The sequence below is a fragment of the Neomonachus schauinslandi genome, chromosome 1 (genome assembly GCF_002201575.2).
Source record: "Neomonachus schauinslandi chromosome 1, ASM220157v2, whole genome shotgun sequence".
Classification (NCBI taxonomy): Eukaryota; Metazoa; Chordata; class Mammalia; order Carnivora; family Phocidae; genus Neomonachus; species Neomonachus schauinslandi.
The window spans coordinates 203098690-203117625 of record NC_058403.1 but is presented as its reverse complement, the minus strand read 5'-3'; the positions used below and the strand labels follow the sequence as shown (position 1 = coordinate 203117625).

The window sequence follows — 18936 nt, the reverse complement described above, 5'->3', positions numbered from 1 at the left end:
CGGGGCTAGCGGCCAGTGGCGAGGCGCTGGCCGCACTTCCCGTCGGGGAGAGAGTGTAATATGGCGAAGACCTACGATTACCTGTTCAAGCTGCTGCTGATCGGGGACTCGGGGGTGGGGAAGACCTGTGTCCTGTTCCGCTTCTCCGAGGACGCCTTCAACTCAACTTTCATCTCCACCATAGGTAGCGGGGCCGGGGAGCGGCCGGGGACGCCGGAGCCCGGGCCGGGCGCGCCCCTGAAGGGCTGGGGCTGAGGGAGCGGCTGGGCCGGACGGATCCAGGGATCTGAGAGGGTCGAGGGGACCGGAGGGAAGAAGAGCAGCCGCCTCCACCGCCTTTCGGGAGTTCCCGGGCTTTGGGGGGGAGGGAACCAAGTGCCCATTTTGCAGATAGGGAGACTGAGGCTCCAACCCTCAGCCTGGTCGTCAGGAAGTACGTGTCTTGGGCTGGGGTCCTGGCGCCGGTCATCTAGTTCTGTCCACACAGCAGCCCTCGAAGCTGTTCTTTTGGAGTCAGAAGTGAAACAGGCTTGGGGAGTAGGCCATAGGAAGAGGCCTATGACATCTGATCTTATTAAGCATTTACTGTGTGCTAGCCGCTTTATGTGCATTATCACACTCTCCAGTCCTCAGTGTTAGGTGCTTTTATGAGCCCGTCTCACAAACGAGGAATTTGAGGCCCAGGGAGGGACGAGACTCACCCAAGGTCAGAGTCTGCAGGTGGCATAGATGGAATTTGAATCCATGTGGGTCTAACCCCAAAACTCAAGGCTCGACCATCCCAGAGAGATGTGAGCACTCACCCCCAGCGCAACCACAGCTGGTCCATCTGAGGGCCAGAACTCTAAACCAGCTCTCTCCTGCTCTTTTCCTCTGGAATGTTCAAGGGTTAAGCCCCTCTCCCTGACCCTGTTTCCCCCCATGGGTGAATTTCCTCTAGAAGGAATGGTGAGAAGGAGTCTGGAGGCTTTCTCTGCCCAACCTTCCATCACTTGAGGGTGACAGCAACGGCGAGTGACAGCTGCCTGCCCTAGGACCTGTCATCCCCAAGGAGATGCCAGATAAAAAACTTCAGTGAGAAACCAAAATCAGCTGCTGCCACAGACAGCCCTGACTTCCCTATCTTGAGGCCCAGGACACCGGTTGTCACTTTGCAGAACAGCCTTTCCCACAGAGCCAGCCCACATTGTGGTTGAACAGAATTGGCTTGTTGCTTCTCAGTTCTGATATCCACAAAAGTGGAGCTGACTTCTCCCCATGCCACAAAAACAGCCTTTGCCCATGTGAAAATGTTTGACCTGGAAGTAACACTGATCAAGCAGAGTGGCCTGTGAGCTCTGCAGCCTTACTTCAGAATGGTCACCAAGCCCAGGAGTTGATTCTGAATGGGGAAAACCTAGGGACCAGGTTTTGCTTTACCCGTGTGTAACTTGAACCCAATCACTTATCTCCCTGAACCCCATGATGAGCTGCTCTTTCCAACCTTGCCCTCCTCCTGTAAAGCTACACTTTACAATTATATGCCAATGCAGAGGAGAGAGAATTGGACTGGAAATGGCCATGCCTGCTTTCCAGCCACTGTTTGCCCTTGAACAAGCACTTAGTCTCTCTGAGCCCTGTTTCTTCGATTTAGGAGTAACACTGTCTGCCTTGACCAGTGCCCTGGATGGTTGAGGATCAGAAATGTACAGTGAATAAGGGGTTGTCATTATGGCCAGAGGCTGCCTGGAGGAAGCAGAATGGCTCCTGCAGTGATAGCATCCCATCCTTGGACACAGATGTTTCTGATTCCTCCCCCTCCACCATCCCAAGGTCAAACTTCGGGATAACGCTTGCATCTCTACCAATCAGGAAGTGATGTTAAGGCCTGTCAGGCTGTGGATTGCTCTCAACCCAGACCTCAGTTTCCCAGCATCAGAGACTTCCTGTTCAGCACAAGGACTAGTGAGATAAGTTCAGTAATTGGGCTTTTTGTTTGGTTCCTAATTCTTGACCAGAAAACCCAGTCTAGCACTTGAGGGCTCTGAGGAGACTGGCCTCCACTTCCAGACAAAGACATGACTTGGGCAAGGTCACCTGGGGAGGTAGAGGTGGCCCTTGAACCCAGAATCCCTCCCTCCCACCTTGGTATTCCCATTACATTTGTAGTTTTCCTGCAGGCCTCTGTCTTCTAAGAAAATTTAATTCATCTTGACCTTGAAGTAATGGCCTCATAATTCTTAGCCTTGTAAAGTTTACACTTCCTAATTAAATTTGGTTTGTTAGTGAAACCCAGGAAGAGGAGAGGACAGAGTGTTGCTGTGGGACTTTGCCGATGAAACAGTGCTTTTTGATTTTCTAGGTCCCTGTGCGTCTGTGACAGGAGGTGTGGGGGGTGTTTTAGGAAGGAGCAGCACTGGGCCTCTTAGTCCTAAAATACAACTGAATGCATAAAGGTGATTCTCTGTTGGCACTAAGTGTACCTCTGGATTTTCTTTATAGATCAGGGATTAAGTGGCTGTTTGTTTCCTGCCCATGTTTCATTTTGCCAAAGCCTATTCTCATAAGCTCCATCGATCGTTTGTGGTGTGAACTTGGCCCTGTAGCTCCTGGAATTGGTTCTTTACAGCCTGGCTCAGCTTCCACTGTCTCCTCAGGGCCCCATTCACTCATTCCTTCAGGAAGACAGATGGCGTAGCATCAAAGTGCTTCGTAAACCACACAGCGCCACGTAGACCCCGTTGCTCTTAGTTCTGTTGTCCTGCCATCCTTCCTGACACCTGTCGTGTGTCAGCAGGGCTGCCGGGGCTGCAGAGATGACTCGGATGAATCAGAGGGAAACAGAAATGTAACAAGGCCTGTAGTCAAGGTGTGTGTGCAGGACTGGGCGATCAGTTTTTAGCAAATACGTAGTTGGCCTCTGCCATGCTGAATTACTGGAGACACAGCTGTGAGCGAGACGTCTGAGTCCCTGCCCTCCTGGAGCTTATGTTCTAGTGGGCAAACTTCACGTGCAGGCTGATATTCCCTGTGGTCCCCTGGACAGTTCCTGAGGTGGCCAGGGATGGAATTAGCATCCCCATCATCAGTTCTGAGGGGTCAAGCCAGGCTTCAGCCTCAAGGCTTCATGGGTGGAGATTTGGGCTGTTTGCCCTCCATGCAGGGCATTCAGATGGGCAAGTTTTATCCCCAGGTTCATGGAGCAAGTATACACTGTCAGGGATAAGTGCATGAAGAAGAAAAAGAAGTGGGAGGAGAGAGAGTGAGGATGGTCAGGAAGGCTCCCCAGAGGAGGCGACTTGAATAAGAGACCTGAGTGAAGGGCCGGGAGAGCCAGGTAGCTGTGGAAGGAAGAAACACTGCAAGAACAGGAAGAGCAAGCATGAGAGCTCCGAGGCCAGATCGTGCTAAGGATATTTAGGAAGCAGTCACGTGAGCCACGGGTGCGGAGAGGTGGCCAGGCTGGGCAGGACCTGGGAGCACACACGCAACTCTTCTCACTTTATTCTGGGGCTGAGGGGGTGGTGGGAAGCCAGTGGAAAGTGTTTTTTTCTTAACAGTTTTATTGAGATACAATTCATGAACCATAGAGTTCATCCATTTAAAGCATACAAGTAAGCGGCTTTTAGTATATTCACAGAGTTGTACAACCATCACCGCAGCCAATTCTAGAACATTTTTGTTATGACAAAAAGAAACCCCAAACCCCTTATCAACCCCCTGAATCTCCCATTCCCCCTGCAACCCCTGGTGACCGCTGATCTCCTCTTTGCCTGGATTTGCCTGTTCTGGAGAATTCATACGAATGGGGTCCTGCGCTCTGTGACCTTTCATGTCTGGCTTCTTTCACTCAGCATGATGTTCTCAAGGTTCATCCATGTTGCAGCGTGTGTCAGGATTTCGTTCCTTTTCATGGCTGAGTAGTAGTATGGATGGACCCCATTTTGTTCATCCATCCATTGGCAGACACACTGGAAGGTTTGGAACAGAGGTTAGCTTTGTGACATGGTTGAATGTGGTTTGGAAAACCTGGGAGGGAACTGAGGGGGTAGGAACCTGGAGAGCACCTGAAGAGGCTGAAAGGTCACCCTGGTCTTGGGCAAAGCGGACAAGGGGGGGCAGGGTGAGGAAAGCTTCTTGGAAGGTGACCTTCCAGCATGTCCTAAAGGAGAAAGTTTGTTGGACTGACAGGTGGGCAGAGTGGGGACCGCCTGCAGAGAGGGAACAGCAGGTGGGGAAGCTGGAGGCCTGGAGGCCGTGGGGGCGACATTGTGGGGTGTCATGGGGCTCCATGCCCTGTGTGCCTGGAGGGCCTGGTGCTGGGTGGCGGGAAGCGTGGGGCTCTGGCCTGCAAAGTGTTCTATGGAGGCCCACCCTGAGAGGCAGCCCGGTGGGGAGAGGGGATAGAACAAGGCTTTGGCACCTGAAGTACCTGGGTTTGCCTACCAGCTGTGCCGCTTGCGGCTTCACTCTGGGCAGCTGTCTGCCCTCTGAACCTCAGCCTCCCCTTCCATGAGAGGAGAAAGTTCTCCAGGTGCCTCCAGATTTGTTGTGATTCCGAGAATCCACGTGCGTGGTGCCGGACAGGTGCTCCATAAGCCGTGGATGCTGTTAGCTGTGCAGGTCGGCAGTGCCCGCCTCAGATGCAGCTTCGAAAATGGGCTGACAGTGATGTGCCTTTTTTTTTTTTCCTTTTCTTTCAGGAATTGACTTTAAAATTAGGACCATAGAGCTCGATGGCAAGAGAATTAAGCTGCAAATATGGTAAGAGTCGTTGCCACCATCAGCCCCCTCGCCAGTGAGCACTTACAGCCAGAAGCCCTGTGCCTCTTTCCGCCTCCCTGTGACCATGGCCTCCATCTCTGTGCCCAGCCATACACGTCAGGCTTTCTTCAGAAACCTCAGGGACTGTGCTTTGCTGGTTACTGGGGCCTGGAGTCTGTGTCAGCACCTTCGGGGGACATAGCTGCTAGTCCTGGTTAGCTCAGCATTCCGGTGTGGGCACAGCTGGGTCTGGGCTTTCCTGTGGCCTACTTCCATTGAACTTGGAGAGCCCTCTGTGCCCAGGCAGTGATGGAGGCTGCAGGGCAGCGAAATTCCCCGGCCCAGCATTTCTTCTTGAGCCTACCAGCTCGCTGAAGGAGGCCAGACATCATTTCCTCTCTTCTGTCGTGGGGAAGCCCAGGCCTAACTTCTCTAACGCACAGACCCGAAACCCCAGAACCAAAAATAAACTGAGGCCCGGGCCCAGTGGTGAGACCCATTTCTATTCCACTTACCTGGGGCTGATTCCTTGTGATACATCAAATTAGAGCCGTTGTGAATCCCTGTCACTGACGCCAACTGTGGTCTGTTGCGCATGGCAGCAGGAAGGCTGAGCTCACGTGGTCAGATGGAGGGGAGTCCCTCCCTATAGCCACGTCACTGGCAGGGAAGTATGTGCCCTGAGCCAAGTTAAAGAGAAGTCCTATTTGAGAGGGTGGTGCAGTCTCCCAGTCCCGGCAAGCACCTGTGGTGAGAGGGGCTGCCGTGAGAGGGGCCACGGAGCCACCCTCCCTGCAGCCTGTCTCCCTCACCCCAGCGTCAGAGCACGAGCATTGCCCTGCTTGCCGAGTGCGTCCCCTCGGCTTCCGTGGCATTCACCTCTGACTCAGACTTTAGAGTCCAGATCTGGATGAGGCCTAACGCCCTGTTAGTTGGGAATCAGGCAGTTTCTGGCTGCCTCTAGAAGTACCTCTACCTGCCACGCGTGGCTCCCAGCAGCCTTGGTGCCCGAAGTCCAAAGTGACACCGCGGCCGCAGGCAGAAGTTTCGCTTTCTTCTTCCCCTCTCTTCCTCCTTCTGCTCTTAGCAGTATCCACGGGGTTAGAGACTTTCCTAGACTGGGGCCACGGTTGAGAATAAAATGACTGTTCGTAACCACTAATGTCACCTGCTGTTGGCATCAGAAAGTCAGCAGAGCCCCAAGTGAGGTGCTTCTGTTGTGGTCCAGAGAGGCAGCGTCCTCGGCAGGGCAGGATGGGGGTGCAGGGTCGTGAAAGGAACCTTGGGTCCAGAGACAAAAGACTTGGGTCTTGCCCTGGCTCTGCCACCAGTCAGGGAAGTCCTCTTCATCCCAAACACTGAATACCCTTCGTGCCAGGAGCTGGGCTGGGCACGGTGTGTCTCACCCCGGTGTTGCCTCTGCATTGATGAGGAAGGGCTTTCTCCCTGGCCTCCACCGAAACAGCAAGTGCAGAAGTGCGTCCAGGGCCCCGCTGAGGTTGCCCAGCTCAGCCCACCCGCCATGGAACCAGCCCTTTCCAGACCCGTGTGGCTCTGGACTTTCACAGATAATACCTGACTTGGCTCTTTGGTGACCCAGAAACTCTGGGGAGAATCCCTAGGAAACAGAGGAGTCCTAGGGGGACATGGGACATGACTTTAGGCCTAGTGGGGCAGGTCCTTAACACCTCTGAGTCACCGCTTCCTTCTCTGTAAGAATAGGGAGAATGGGGCTGCTGCCGCGGGGCAGGACGGTGAATCAGGAAATGACATGTGAGAAAGCAGGGTGTCCATCCTGGGTAGATGTCCATTGTCCCCACTGTAATGATTATTCATGTTTGCTGTCACTGGTATCCCTTTTTCTACTTTAGGGACACAGCTGGTCAGGAACGGTTTCGGACGATCACGACAGCCTACTACAGGGGCGCAATGGTATGGATTGGTTTTTGTTTCTTTTTCTTTTCTTTTTTTTTTTAAAGTCAAAATGAACATCACCGTCTTGAATACCAAAACCTGGATCTTTTTGGGGAGTCCATGCTCAGGGTTCTCAGGGGTCCTCAGTCCCAGGTTAATTTCAGGAGAAGACGGTGTGCCCTGCCCCCACATACATCCTCTTCTGCTTTAGAGACAATGCAGGGTTTAAGGAAACCTAATTCTTTGGGAATGAGGGAAGACCCAGGAAGCCGGTTCTTCCAGGTGAGGTCAGTGAAGTTGGAGATGGCATGCCCCAACACTTAGGAGCGTTCACGTGGCCCACGTAGTCTCTATGGAATCTGCTATTGAAGACTTGAAGAACAATCCAGGAGCTGACTTGTTCTGGGCTGTTGGCCATTATATTTGTCACCTGGGCCAGAGGCAGGGTGATGTGATAGGAAGACTCATTCCTCATCCCTCCAGTACTTTTACTGAGCACCTTCTCTAGGCCAGGCCTGAGCTAGATGTAGAGGACGACCTGGAATGGGCTTCAAGTGGGTTGTGCGTGTGTGAGGCATGTACAGAGCTGAGTGCTCAGGGGCCAGAGGGAGAGGGAGGCAGATGCCTACAGCCTGGCTCAGTGCCTCGCGTCACCCTCTGAGCTCCATCTCCTGACTTGGAAAGTGGGACAGAGAACAGGACTGTGTTCCAGGCAGCAGTGAGGATGGATGGCCAGCTCCCCCTTTCCAGCTTCCACTGCACCCTGCCCTTCCCAGTGTACACCCCATCCTACAACTGCATAGATGCCTGTTTCCTCCATTAGACCATCAGCTCTGTGAGGGTAGGACCACATCTGTGCCCGGGACCATGGTGGGTATGTGGTGGGTGTTTAGGAAATACCGGCGGACTACAGAAATGAATGAAGGTATTAAGTATTTAGAGTATCCTACATAGCTTCTGAAACATAATAGAAACTCAGTCATGTGGGTTGCAACCTTAGCACTCCTCATTAAAATTTATTTACTCATTTTCCTTTCACCTTGCTGTCCTCTAGTGAGGCAGGGGCCTCAGGGATCTGGGGTCCTGGGGGAGCATCTACTGTGTGGCCTCAAGTAGGCCCCATCCCTGTCTGGCCTGAAAGAGCTCCCCACTGACCCATTCACTGAGCCCCTTCCTGGGCCAGCTGCTGGGCCCAGGTCTTGGCCATTAACCCCTGAGCACGGGTGCCATGGTTATCCCCATTTTACAGATGGGGGACCTGAGGCTCAGCATGGTTTCGTGCCCTGCTTAAGTTCACACAAAGGGTAGATGGCTAGGCCAGTACTGATTGGTTGTCTGCAGTGCCCACATCCTCAGCCAGCCCCTGGTGACACTAGGCTGAGCCATTTGTGTGGCCCTGTCCAGCCCCAAGTGTTTGTGGTTTGCAGTCCTAGATCTGTGCTAACCTGTATAGAAGCCAGCAACCACGTGTGGCTCTTTGAGTTTAAATTGATTAAAATAAGAAATCCAGCCCCTTGGTAGGACCAGGTGCATTTTAGCTACCCCAGAGCCATGTGAGGCCAGTGGTAACCTCATGGGACAGCTCAGAGAACATTGCCACCATGGAAGCCCTCATCCTTTCCCTGTATAGTACTAGACTCTTGGGTCCCAAATTTGGTCAACATGATGTCTCTTGTCCCATCATGAGCTTACAGCCTGATATGGGGAGCTGTGCCCAACGAGGGCTGGGAAAATGATCATTTGGAGCTCCATTGAGAGTTTCCAGGAGGACCTGGAACAGAGTGATCCCTTGCTTTCTAGGGACTTCTCTTTCCTGATAGAGCTCTACCCACTGCCCACACCCCTTGGTTGGTGAATATCTGGGACCTTGGAATCTTGAGCCTGTGGCATCAACTTGCTGGTGGTGGCCAGAGTCCTGGGCCAGCAGAGGGGCCAGTCCCTGGATAAACAAGTGGAAAGGCCTCGGGACCCTGTGTCATTTCTTGCCCCTGATGGCCAGAGGGCAACTGCAGGGCAGAGGCCTCCACAATGCTTGACTTATGGAGTCTGCATGCCAGAGTCTTCTACTCATGCTGGCCTTGGCTGGGGCGTGGTGGACAGCGCAGCCACTGAAAGCTCCGTTGAGTTATCCCGCAAGTGGCCACTGCTCAGTCTCCCCAAGAAAGCCCTGAGAAAGGGCCTCCAGATGGCATTTTTGAGGGGTCCTGGCCATGGCTGTAGTTGTGGCAGGCTACGAGGCCACTGTGTGCCCCCTAAGGTTCATGGCCAGGATTCAGGATTGCAGTGGCTGTCTTGCCCCATCTTTGAGGTTTTGTCACATAGTCTCCCAGTGATCACCCCCCAGCACCCACATCCCGTGTTCTTACTCTGCAGACTCAGGTAGCCTCAGAGACTTCCTAGCTAGCACCAGAGGTCATGGGTGTGGGCTGGCCCCTTGGAGGGGGTAACCTGAGGGAATTGAGTAAGCCAGGCCGGGGCAGGACAGCTGGGGCCATGGGCCTCAAAGGTGGCCCTCAGCATTGCTTGGTCCTGATGAGGGCCTAGGGAGGTTCCTAACGGGAGATGGTGTGATCAGCTTCTTCAGAGTTAGCCTTGCCTGGGCTTCAGTCTTAAAGGTCACTTCTGTGCACCTCAGTTTCCCTTGTATCAAGCAAGGGTATTTGCCCTGCTCAGTGATGGCAAGATCATGGGCCCAGGTGGAGGTAGGTTCACTGTGCAGCTCTTTCGGGACCCCTGGACTGTATCCTGGGTGCTCATGCATTGGTTATGGAACCTCGGGCCTCAGTGCTGCCCAGCCCTGTGCTCCAAGCTGGCCCCCACTTAGGTGGAGTCACTGGAACGCACAAGGGTGTCAGGGTTCAGGCCCCAGTTGTGCCCTTTACTCTTTCATGGGATGGGAGATGAGCCTAGCCATCGCCACACCTCAAGGTCCTCATCTGCAGAGTGGGGACCATGGCACCCATGTGACCAGGACCTGTGTGGCTTCAAGGAGACCCTGCTGTAGTACCTGGCACATAGTAGATGCCAGATGATAGGTCATGCTAGAGTGCCCAGAGGAGACTCAGGCAGGGTGGGGTGAGGGAGAGTGGGCGTGAGAGGGGCCCAGTGGGCACCGGGGCCATGGAGCACAGCATGCGGGGCAGGGAGCTGTGGGACATGAGGCTGGGAGGTCGGCAGGACCTTGTGGGCTGCCAGAGCGTGGGCCATACTTAACCTGCTGGCACTGGGGAGCCTGTAAGGCTCGTTTATAAGCATGAGTTTGGTGGGATCTGGTCTGTAGGGTGAAGGGTCACCTTGGTGGCTAGGTAGACAGGACTAGAGCCTGGGAGACCGGGGAGGAGCTGGTGCTGCAGTCCAGCAGAAGGACGGGCCGCAGGGGTGGAGTGGAGGGAGTTTGTGGGAGGGGTGTCCTGTTGGGGTCCGTCCCAGCCACCCCACCTTGCTGGGGGCCTCCCCCTCAGCTCGCAGCTTGTGCAGTGCACGTGTCTGTCTCCCTCCGCTCAGGGCATCATGCTGGTCTATGACATCACCAACGAGAAATCCTTTGACAACATCCGGAACTGGATTCGGAACATTGAGGAGGTAAGGCTTGCAACCCGTCACATGCACAGGAACTTCATATATGTCCTCTCCTCAGTCCCCACCCCAGGGCTGCGTGGTTCACAGATGAGATCACTGAGTCACAGAGACCCCTAGAAGTCACTTGCCAAGAGCCCCGTAGCTAGGGACATACGCAGAATGCGGACTAGAAGCCAGGCAGCTGACGCCGGAGACCACACGTGGGCCTGGCCTCATCATACGGTGGCCCTGAAAGCCCATTTCCCTGGCGGGGCTGTTGGGTTTGGGCAGTGTCTCAGTCATGAGAGAAGGGTATCCAAGCTCTTGATCACCATGAGCATTTGGTGCTTTGCAGAAAAGGAAGGTTCTGGAATAGGCATGACCCTTGTGTCTGAGGCATTTCCGACAGTGCTGAGTTTCAGCAGAGCAGGGTGTGAGCTGGTCTGAGCTACCTGTGTTCCGGCCACAGCTCTTATAGTGCAGCTGGCTGGGAAGGAGGGTCTGCTAGCCTCACCTTCTGGGCCCAGAGTTGGTGTCCTCGCCTTTCGGCTCCCCATAGAGCTTGCTGTCACCTGCAGAGCCGCCTTGGACGGTGGCACTTGCGGCTCTTGATGACTCATCAAGTGGGGCTTCGGGTCTGAGGTGCAGCCAGAGGACTTCACCCATCCATAAAGCCACGGCCAAAGGTCACGTCACTGCTGGCCTCTGAGCAGTGGCACCAGGCTGCCGTCCTGACACCCCCACATGGCTGGCTGGTGGCTGGGCCCTGGCTGAGGACGAGGAACTGCTCCTGTTGGCCTTTGTGGAAACTCGCTATTTCTGGCCAGTGGACGAGAGGGGGCCTTGCAGTTAACAGGAAGTTAGGCAGGGAGCAGTGAAGCGTGTCTCACCAAGACCAGATCTGACCTATACAGTGAAGGTCCTTTTCCATACCCAGGTCCTTCGGGAAGCGCAGACTCCTCCACTGGGGCCTGGGGAAAGGTTGGAGGAGGAGCTCTGATCAGGCATTGTGTGAGGGGGGGCAGTTGTGGGAGCACCAGGGGATGGGGAAGTACCCAGGGCTGGCTGAGGTGGGGGGGGGCCACCCCCAAACAGGCGTTGCCCACTTCCAGAGCCCAAACAGAGCGAGCTGGAGTGGGGCAGAAGATCCCAGGACAGCAGCTGGGGCCTCCAGCAGAGGAGCCAGAGAGGGAGGGAGGCGAGCAGGGGGAAATAGCCCAGCCTCGCTTGCCTCCCATAGGCCAGACCCTGCCAGGAGCCCAAGGATGGCCTCAGATCCTGGGTGACACAGCCCATAGAGAAGCTGTCCTCAGCAGCCGGAAGGCATGTGCTTGGTCAGAGTATTAGAACCTGGACTCTGCTCTTACTGGCTGTGTGACCTGAACAGACCATGACTCAGCCTCTCAGCTTCAGCTTGTCACCTGTACAAGGCTGTGCTAAGCAGTCTTGGCCCACCACGCTGATTTCAGGGGACAGACTGCGTGTTGGCCTGTAATCCCGTCTGACCTCTCACTTCCCCTGTCTGCCCCTCCCCCCCAGCATGCTTCTGCAGATGTCGAAAAGATGATACTCGGGAACAAGTGTGACGTGAACGACAAGAGACAAGTTTCCAAGGAACGGGGAGAAAAGGTGGGCATGGCAACCAGCTTGGGCCTGGTGCCTTGTGGCAGAGGGACTTCAGGGTTTTAGGGTTCTCTGCATGGAGGCCTGTTCTGCCACAAACGGTCCCCGAGTGCTCGCTGATGGAGTGGGCTTTGGGGGAGATTCCTTCACAGTGTTTCTGAGCATACAATGACCCGCCATCCTGGCTTGTACAAGACTGAGGGGACCTGGGACTCAGGACTTTGCCAGGCAAACCAGGACACTTTGGTTGCGCCAGTGTGGTGCTTTCCTTGAGAAGGAAGAGTGGAAAGCACTCACCCAGCTGGGCTTCTGTCTAAAGACTGCAAGCACGAGGGCTTCTGGGGTGTGCTCTGCGTGCTCCCATATGGCATCTGGTGGGAACCTGTTGAGACCACAGGGAGCAGGGGACAGAGCCATGGTTTGAACCAGGCCCCCTCCATCTTCCTGCCAGGGACGCTCACCCATTCACCACCTGCTCTCCACTCGGGGCTTGAGGGAGCAGCCCAGGAGGTCACATCCATGGCCTGAGACCCCCCCCCAACTTCCTTGCTCCCCACTTGGTGGTTTGTGGCATTCAGGGGCGCCTGGTGGCTGAGGTGCACGTGTGTGTCTCCCTTCCTCACAGCTGGCCCTGGACTACGGAATCAAGTTCATGGAGACCAGTGCGAAGGCCAACATCAATGTGGAGAACGTAAGTCCTGGGCCCACAGCACGGACCCCTCTGGGCTGAGGGACAGGCTGCCCCCTCTGGGGAGGCTCTTCCAGAGGGACTGACCTCAGGCTCCGGGCTGTCTTATTAGCCAGGTGGCCGGTAGGCGGTTTTGGGGCATTGCCATATGCCAGGCCCCTTGGGGGAACCGCTGCCATGTTGTGACATCAGCAGGTGCAGGGCCTGGCTGGCCACCTAAGGTATTACCTCAGTGGCTCTTGGGCAGCCCTGGGGAGCAGGCACAGTTTTGCAGGTGGAGAAACTGAGCCTCGGACAGACCCAGCTGACTGGTGCCGAAGCCTGGCTCCAAGTTTGTGCTCTTAGCCACGCCACCCACCCACCCAGACAGGCCCCAGTCGCAGCCCAGATGGAGTAGGGAGCCCTGGCTGAGCCTCGGACCAGGCCACCCTCTCTTCTCCACGGGGATGCCAACCTCGCAGCTAACCTGTCGATCTCCATCCCACCACCCCAGTGATCTTTCTAAAGTGGATCTTCCCTGTCACTCCTGAGCTCAACCCCGTACTCCTGGCACAGAAGGCCCTCCCTTACCAGCCCCAGCCAGTGTGCACCGCCCACGGCTTGGGCCTCGCCCACCACTCTCCATCCCGGGCCACCTGTGCAGCACCCTCCTCGTACCCTCTATTCCCTCAGGGCCCAGTCCAAGTGGGCCCTCCTCAGGGAAGCTTCTTGTCTTCCAGCACCCCAAGTCACCCTCCACAACAGAACTTTCCACATCATGTGGCCCCCAAAAGGGCCAGGTCGAGCTTTTGTCAAGCATTGGGAGACAAACCTTTCACCTGGTACCAGCCCTTCCTGGCCTTTCTGCTGGCAGGGACCCCAGATGAAGCTTGTTTGGCTAAGAACGACTTGTCCTTCTTTCTGCCCTGCCCCTGCCCATCAAGAAGCAGGGGCAAAAGTGGACAGAACACAGGAGTCTGGGATGGAAAGCTAGGTCCTCCTCCTGGATCCTTCCTTCAGACAAGTCACTGACCCCTTTGAACCTGAGTTTCCTTTCTGTCCAGTCAGGGTGTCCCCACGTCCCAGGTCATTGGCTCAGGGGAGGTGGCGGTACAGGTTGACAGGAGTAGCCCAGTAGTGGCAGGAGATGGGGCTGGACAGGGGACACCCACACCCAGGGAGCTGCCCTAATGCTGCCCCCCTCTCCCGCCATGGTCCCACCACATCTACGTGGAGCAGCCCGGAACCGGCAAGCCCCTCTCTGCTCCCTCCTCCAGGGACATTAATGACATGCTTATTCCACAGGCATTTTTCACTCTCGCCAGAGATATCAAAGCAAAAATGGACAAAAAATTGGTGAGTGTATGTCCTTTTTTGAATCCTTGCACGGCTCCCTGTTGGAGCCAGCTGTCCTTGGCCTCAGTGCTGTGATGCATCTCCGGGCAGATCTGCGCATTAGGGCCCAGCCAGACCTGGTAGGGCATCTCTGGGAAGGGGGCAAGAGTTAGCAGGAGAGGTGTGGGCCTCCACACCCGGATGCGCTGCTCTGCTCCGTCCTTCCTCCCTGGCTCAGAGCTGCTCCGTGCCAGGTGCTGTCTGCCAAGCATGCGGGCTAGCCGGGGACACAGGGCCCTTTCCACCCCGCCTGGGAGAAAGAGCCTCCTGCACAAAAGCCCCAGGCAGCCCAGAGCCACAGCCCACCCTGTGATGAGGCCGCCAGCAGGCCTGTGTCTGCCAGCCACCGGCTCTCCATATCAATGAGTCCATCCCCAATTCTGTAGGCCGGGACAGCTCTGTGACCTTCAGTAGGGCCCTGGGGCCTCAGAGAGGTCATGCCCGGATTCCTCCCCATCCACCCTTTTTGTTTGTTTTCTGGCTTTTTTGTTTCATAGTGCCAGGCGCTCAGTATTTCTAGAGCTGCCTTTGGTCGTGTGTGCATACTTGACTATACTTTGGGCATGTTTAGCACCTAAACACTGCTGTGAGTCTTGCTCCAGAGCCTCCAGCCCAGTGGCCACTCTTCCCTGGCCCTTTCCCACCCCTCGTTGTCTGATACGAGAGCATAAAGCCAGCTATGTGTCGCTTGAGTTACATCTGGTCACACAAAACAGCACGTAGGACACAAAACACCACTCAGGTAGTTCACATCTGATTTAAAACGTGCTTTCGTAATTCTCAGGTGCTGTGAACGGAATCATAAGGGATATGATCAATTTAGTAGCAGCCTTTTAGCCGAAACAGGAAGCAATCCACGTACACAAACACACTGACCAGCAACAGTGTGTCATTTTCCTATCCTTTCTTTCCTCTTCAACATGGCAGTAAAATCGAGATTCTTTTTTTTTTTTTAAAGATTTATTTATTTATTTATTTGAGAGAGAGAGAATGAGAGAGAGCACATGAGAGGGGGGAGGGTCAGAGGGAGAAGCAGACTTCCTGCTGAGCAGGGAGCCCGATGCGGGACTCGATCCCGGGACTCCAGGATCATGACCTGAGCCGAAGGCAGTCGCTTAACCAACTGAGCCACCCAGGCGCCCTAAAATCGAGATTCTTGATGATCCCTCTGCCACTTGCCCCCTGGCAGTTAGGCTAAGCGTTGTGGTGACGCTCTGTTTTCCTCGGCCCGTGGATCACCTCTGTAGAGCATGAAGCACTGATGTGCAGCTGTAGTCCTTGCATTTCCTCTTTTTCTAAACCGAATTGCAAATTGCAGACGGTTAAATTCCTACTCATTTCTGAACCAAATTGCAAATCACAGATGGTTAAATTCCTACAAAACACCTTCGTCTACATTTGGAGTCGCAGCCCCGTGCCACTTCCTCTCTGCCTTTTCTTTTTAATTGAAACATAATTGACATGTAACATCATGCAAGTTTGAGGCGTACGATACATTGCTCTTAATATGTTGATATTCTGAAATATGATTACTGCAGTAGCGTGAGCTAACACCTTCATCATCTCCCATAATTATCATTCCTTCTTTGTGTTGAGAACAATTACGATCGAGTCTCTTAGCAACTCTGAAGTTGATAATACAGTGTCATAGAGTCAACACAGTACTGTTGACTATAATCACTGCGCCGTGCCTTAGCTCTCCAGAGCGTATTTATCTCCTAGGTGCAAGCTCGTATCTGTCTTACATCACTGATGCGGCCAGCTCTGCCCACCCCTGTCTTTTCTCTCTCTCGAGAGCATCCTAGAAAGCCGGGCTCCGCCAGCGCCCACCCTACTCCCAGACCTCCGGCGCTTCCCCGCTCTGCCCAGCCCAGTGCTCCTCACTGCACTGAGCGCAAACTCCATACCGCCTAGGCCGCTGCCACCCTCCCCACTTTCTCATCCCGCCGCGTCCCTGTCGTCTGCTCCAGCCACACTGGCCCTTTCCTGTTCCTTGAACCCTCCCCGCCATGTTCATTTGGACTTTCCCCTCCCCCTGCAGTGCTCCCCTCCTGCATCAGCGTCCTGGGGCTACTGCAACACATTCCCGTAACAATCTCAGCAGCTTCCACAACACATGCGTGTAAAAGTTCTGGAGGTCACAAGTCGGAAACGGGTCTGACCGGACTAAGACCAAGGTGTCGGCAGGGGTGCCCTCATCCCCGGAGGCCCCAGGGGAGAACCCGTTTCCTTGCCTTGTCCAGCTCCTAGAGGCCATTCCTTGCTTTGTGAGCCCTTCCTCCATCTTCTGAGCCAGCCGCTCAGCATCTCTCTGACCCTGCTTCCTTCGTCCCCACTCTCCACCACAGCTGGGAAGTTGCTCTGCTTTTAAGGAGTCACAGCGTTCGATGGGGCCCACCTGGATGATCCAGGCCGCTCTCCCCATCTCAGCTCAAACACATCTGCAAAGTCCTTCCCCTGTGTCAGGTTTCCTTCTGCACAGGTTCCAGGGACGAGGGCGTGGACGTCTTGGGGGGCAGTTACTCCACTGACCACAACCCTGGACTGTCCCTGGCCTCACTTCACGAGGCCTCTGTTCAGATACTGCCCTCAAAACGCTTCTCCACTCTCTGCCTGTTCTCTCTCATTACTCGCTGCTGTGGGAAATCACTGCTTATTTGTAGACCCGTGCGATTTGTCTCCCTGTACGGTGTGAACTCCCCAAGGCAGGACCATTTGCCCACCCCTGCATGCCCAGTGTCCACACAATGACCTTGCACAGCATAGGCATTCGATGGTTACTTGAATAAATTCGGGTTTTACTTCAGAGCAAAAAGATGAGAAGGAATTAGTCAAAGAAAAGGGGACTAAACCGTGCAAACAGGGTGGAACGGGAGAAAATAGGATCTGAGTTGCCAGGGTAGGCAGGGGCCAGATGACAGGCAGAGGCTTCAAATGCTGTGTGAGGGACTTAGGGCATTCCCCCTGAAAATGGGGGAGCATGGGTGGGTTTCAGTATGGACTGAGTGGACAAGATTAGAGTTTAGGGCCTACAGTACAAGCTGTGGGGCAGAAGGTGGACAAGGGGAGAGGTGGTGAGTCAGAGCCTTGGCACAGGGACGTGGAGACCAGCCGGGTGTGAGTGGCATTGTGACCTTGAACCCAACCCCGCTCTTCCCCCCCTCCCCCAATCTTAGAGGACAGTCTTTCTGCTGCCCCTGGGCTGCCTCACTGGGAGGGACTCAGCACAGTTGGGTAGATGGATGGAGAGAAGGAAGTAGGGAAAGGAGGTTGAGATGGGTGGGGTGAGCAAATGGTGGGAAAGATATTGAAGGGATGAATGGAAGAGGGGGGATGGGCAGGCGAGTAAGAAGAGTGGAAGAATGGATGGTTGGAAAGGGGAGGTAGGTAGCAGATATGTGGGTCTGAGAAAAGTGAGTTGTCAGTTGGAAGGGACAGTTGGCTGGTTGGAAGGTGACGGAGGTTTGACAAATGGGAGGGGATAGAGGGGTGGGTGGACTGGCAGATGGGTGGTTGGTTGGTTCATTGGTTGGTTAAGAGACATAGAGCTGATGCTCAGCCATGACCTCAGAAAACTTTTTGCCATTTCAGGAAGGCAATAGTCCCCAAGGGAGCAACCAGGGAGTCAAAATCACACCAGACCAGCAGAAGAGGAGCGGCTTTTTCCGATGTGTTCTTCTGTGAGGAACGCTGCCTTACTCTGAGCCTCGCTCCGCGTGGCTGACTGTGCCTGTCCGGAGTGAGTCCGTCACTCAGCCGGGGCCCTCCCCCTCCAACACTCCCTGCCGTGCCGCGGCCACTGGGCCCATGGCCACCAGACACAATTGAGAAATTGTTTATTTTAGTAACTGTCTGATCTTTTTCAACTTTGGAGATGGAATAAGTTAAGAATTTGCTATTTTTCCCTCGATGTCTGCTGAACGGGCCCTCTCGTCGTGTAACCAGAGAGAAAGATGGAGTTGAGGTGTGGCCATCAACATCAGCCAACATGGTGGGCCTCCATCTCCAGGCCTTTAATCCTCATCTCATTGCAGTACAAGCAAAGCCCCACCGGGAAGCCCGTTCACATCCCCAGCGCAGAAGCCAGGCCTCCAGAGGCCAGTGAGGGTTCCGGGAGTTCCAGGCTCCACACCCTGAGCGAGGCGACGCATGCCGGGCCCACGAAGCGTCCACCTAGCACATCTGACGCCTACTTTCTCCTCTTCTGTCTGGTTTGGACAAGTGACTAGAACCATTCCCCCCCACCACCACCACCCCCATTCTTCTCAACTGTCAAACCAAACCAAAGGGAAGCACAAATTACGGAAATCCTGAGGAAAGAAGGTTGGGGCGGCCCTTCCTGTTCACAGCCAGGTGCTGGTCTAGTCCGGTGGGGCCTGGGCATGGTCAGCAGGCCTCTCAGCATTCCCCGCCCGAGCACCGAGGGCCGCAGGTGACCCTGAACACGCAACCACACACGGTCCAGCTGTGCTTGGGGCATCTGCCTCTTGGCGCCCCAGGCAGCCCCCTGACGCCTCTTCCCTCCCGCTGTCTCCAAATCGGACGTACTTTCTAGCTGAGATTTTTATTTTTCCAGATCTGTAGTGTCATGAAGTGATTCTGTCTTTGATTCCCAGCGGCAGACCCAGGTGACTGGGAGCTCGTGCGCACCTCTGGCCGGACGGGCCCGAAGCGTGAGGCCGCGCTTGGCGCGGGCCAAGGCACAAGCAACAGACTGACCGCGGAGCAGTCTGAGTTGGTTTTTAACTGCCATCACCCAGTTCTGTTGTGGCAGCTCTACCCTCCCGTAGCGACTGCAACTGGGACCAGTAACCAGGTCGGAGGGGCGTCAGCCGGGAGCCTTTCTTTCTCTCCCCCCCCCGCCCCCCCAAGCTGCTGTCAGTCCAAGCCATTGGCATTGTAGTTTTTTCTTTTGTGAATTAAAACCAACATACCAGCAATAGTCTGCTCTCCCCTGAAATCTCTTAACATGCTCTGTTTACATCGATAAATGCACTTAAGGAAAACAAACAAATTAAAGCTCATTTTAAAGTTAA

The 18936-nt window shown here is 54.8% G+C and overlaps 1 protein-coding gene across 1 annotated transcript; it reads left to right on the top strand.

Moving 5' to 3' along the window:
* Positions 1–18936, top strand: RAB8A (RAB8A, member RAS oncogene family). Its single transcript, XM_021683164.2, has 8 exons — positions 1–184; positions 4683–4743; positions 6615–6675; positions 10162–10239; positions 11755–11844; positions 12464–12529; positions 13811–13861; positions 17492–18936. Exons 1-8 carry the CDS (start codon positions 61–63, stop codon positions 17582–17584), a joined length of 624 nt encoding a protein of 207 aa, XP_021538839.1. The 5' UTR covers positions 1–60; the 3' UTR covers positions 17585–18936.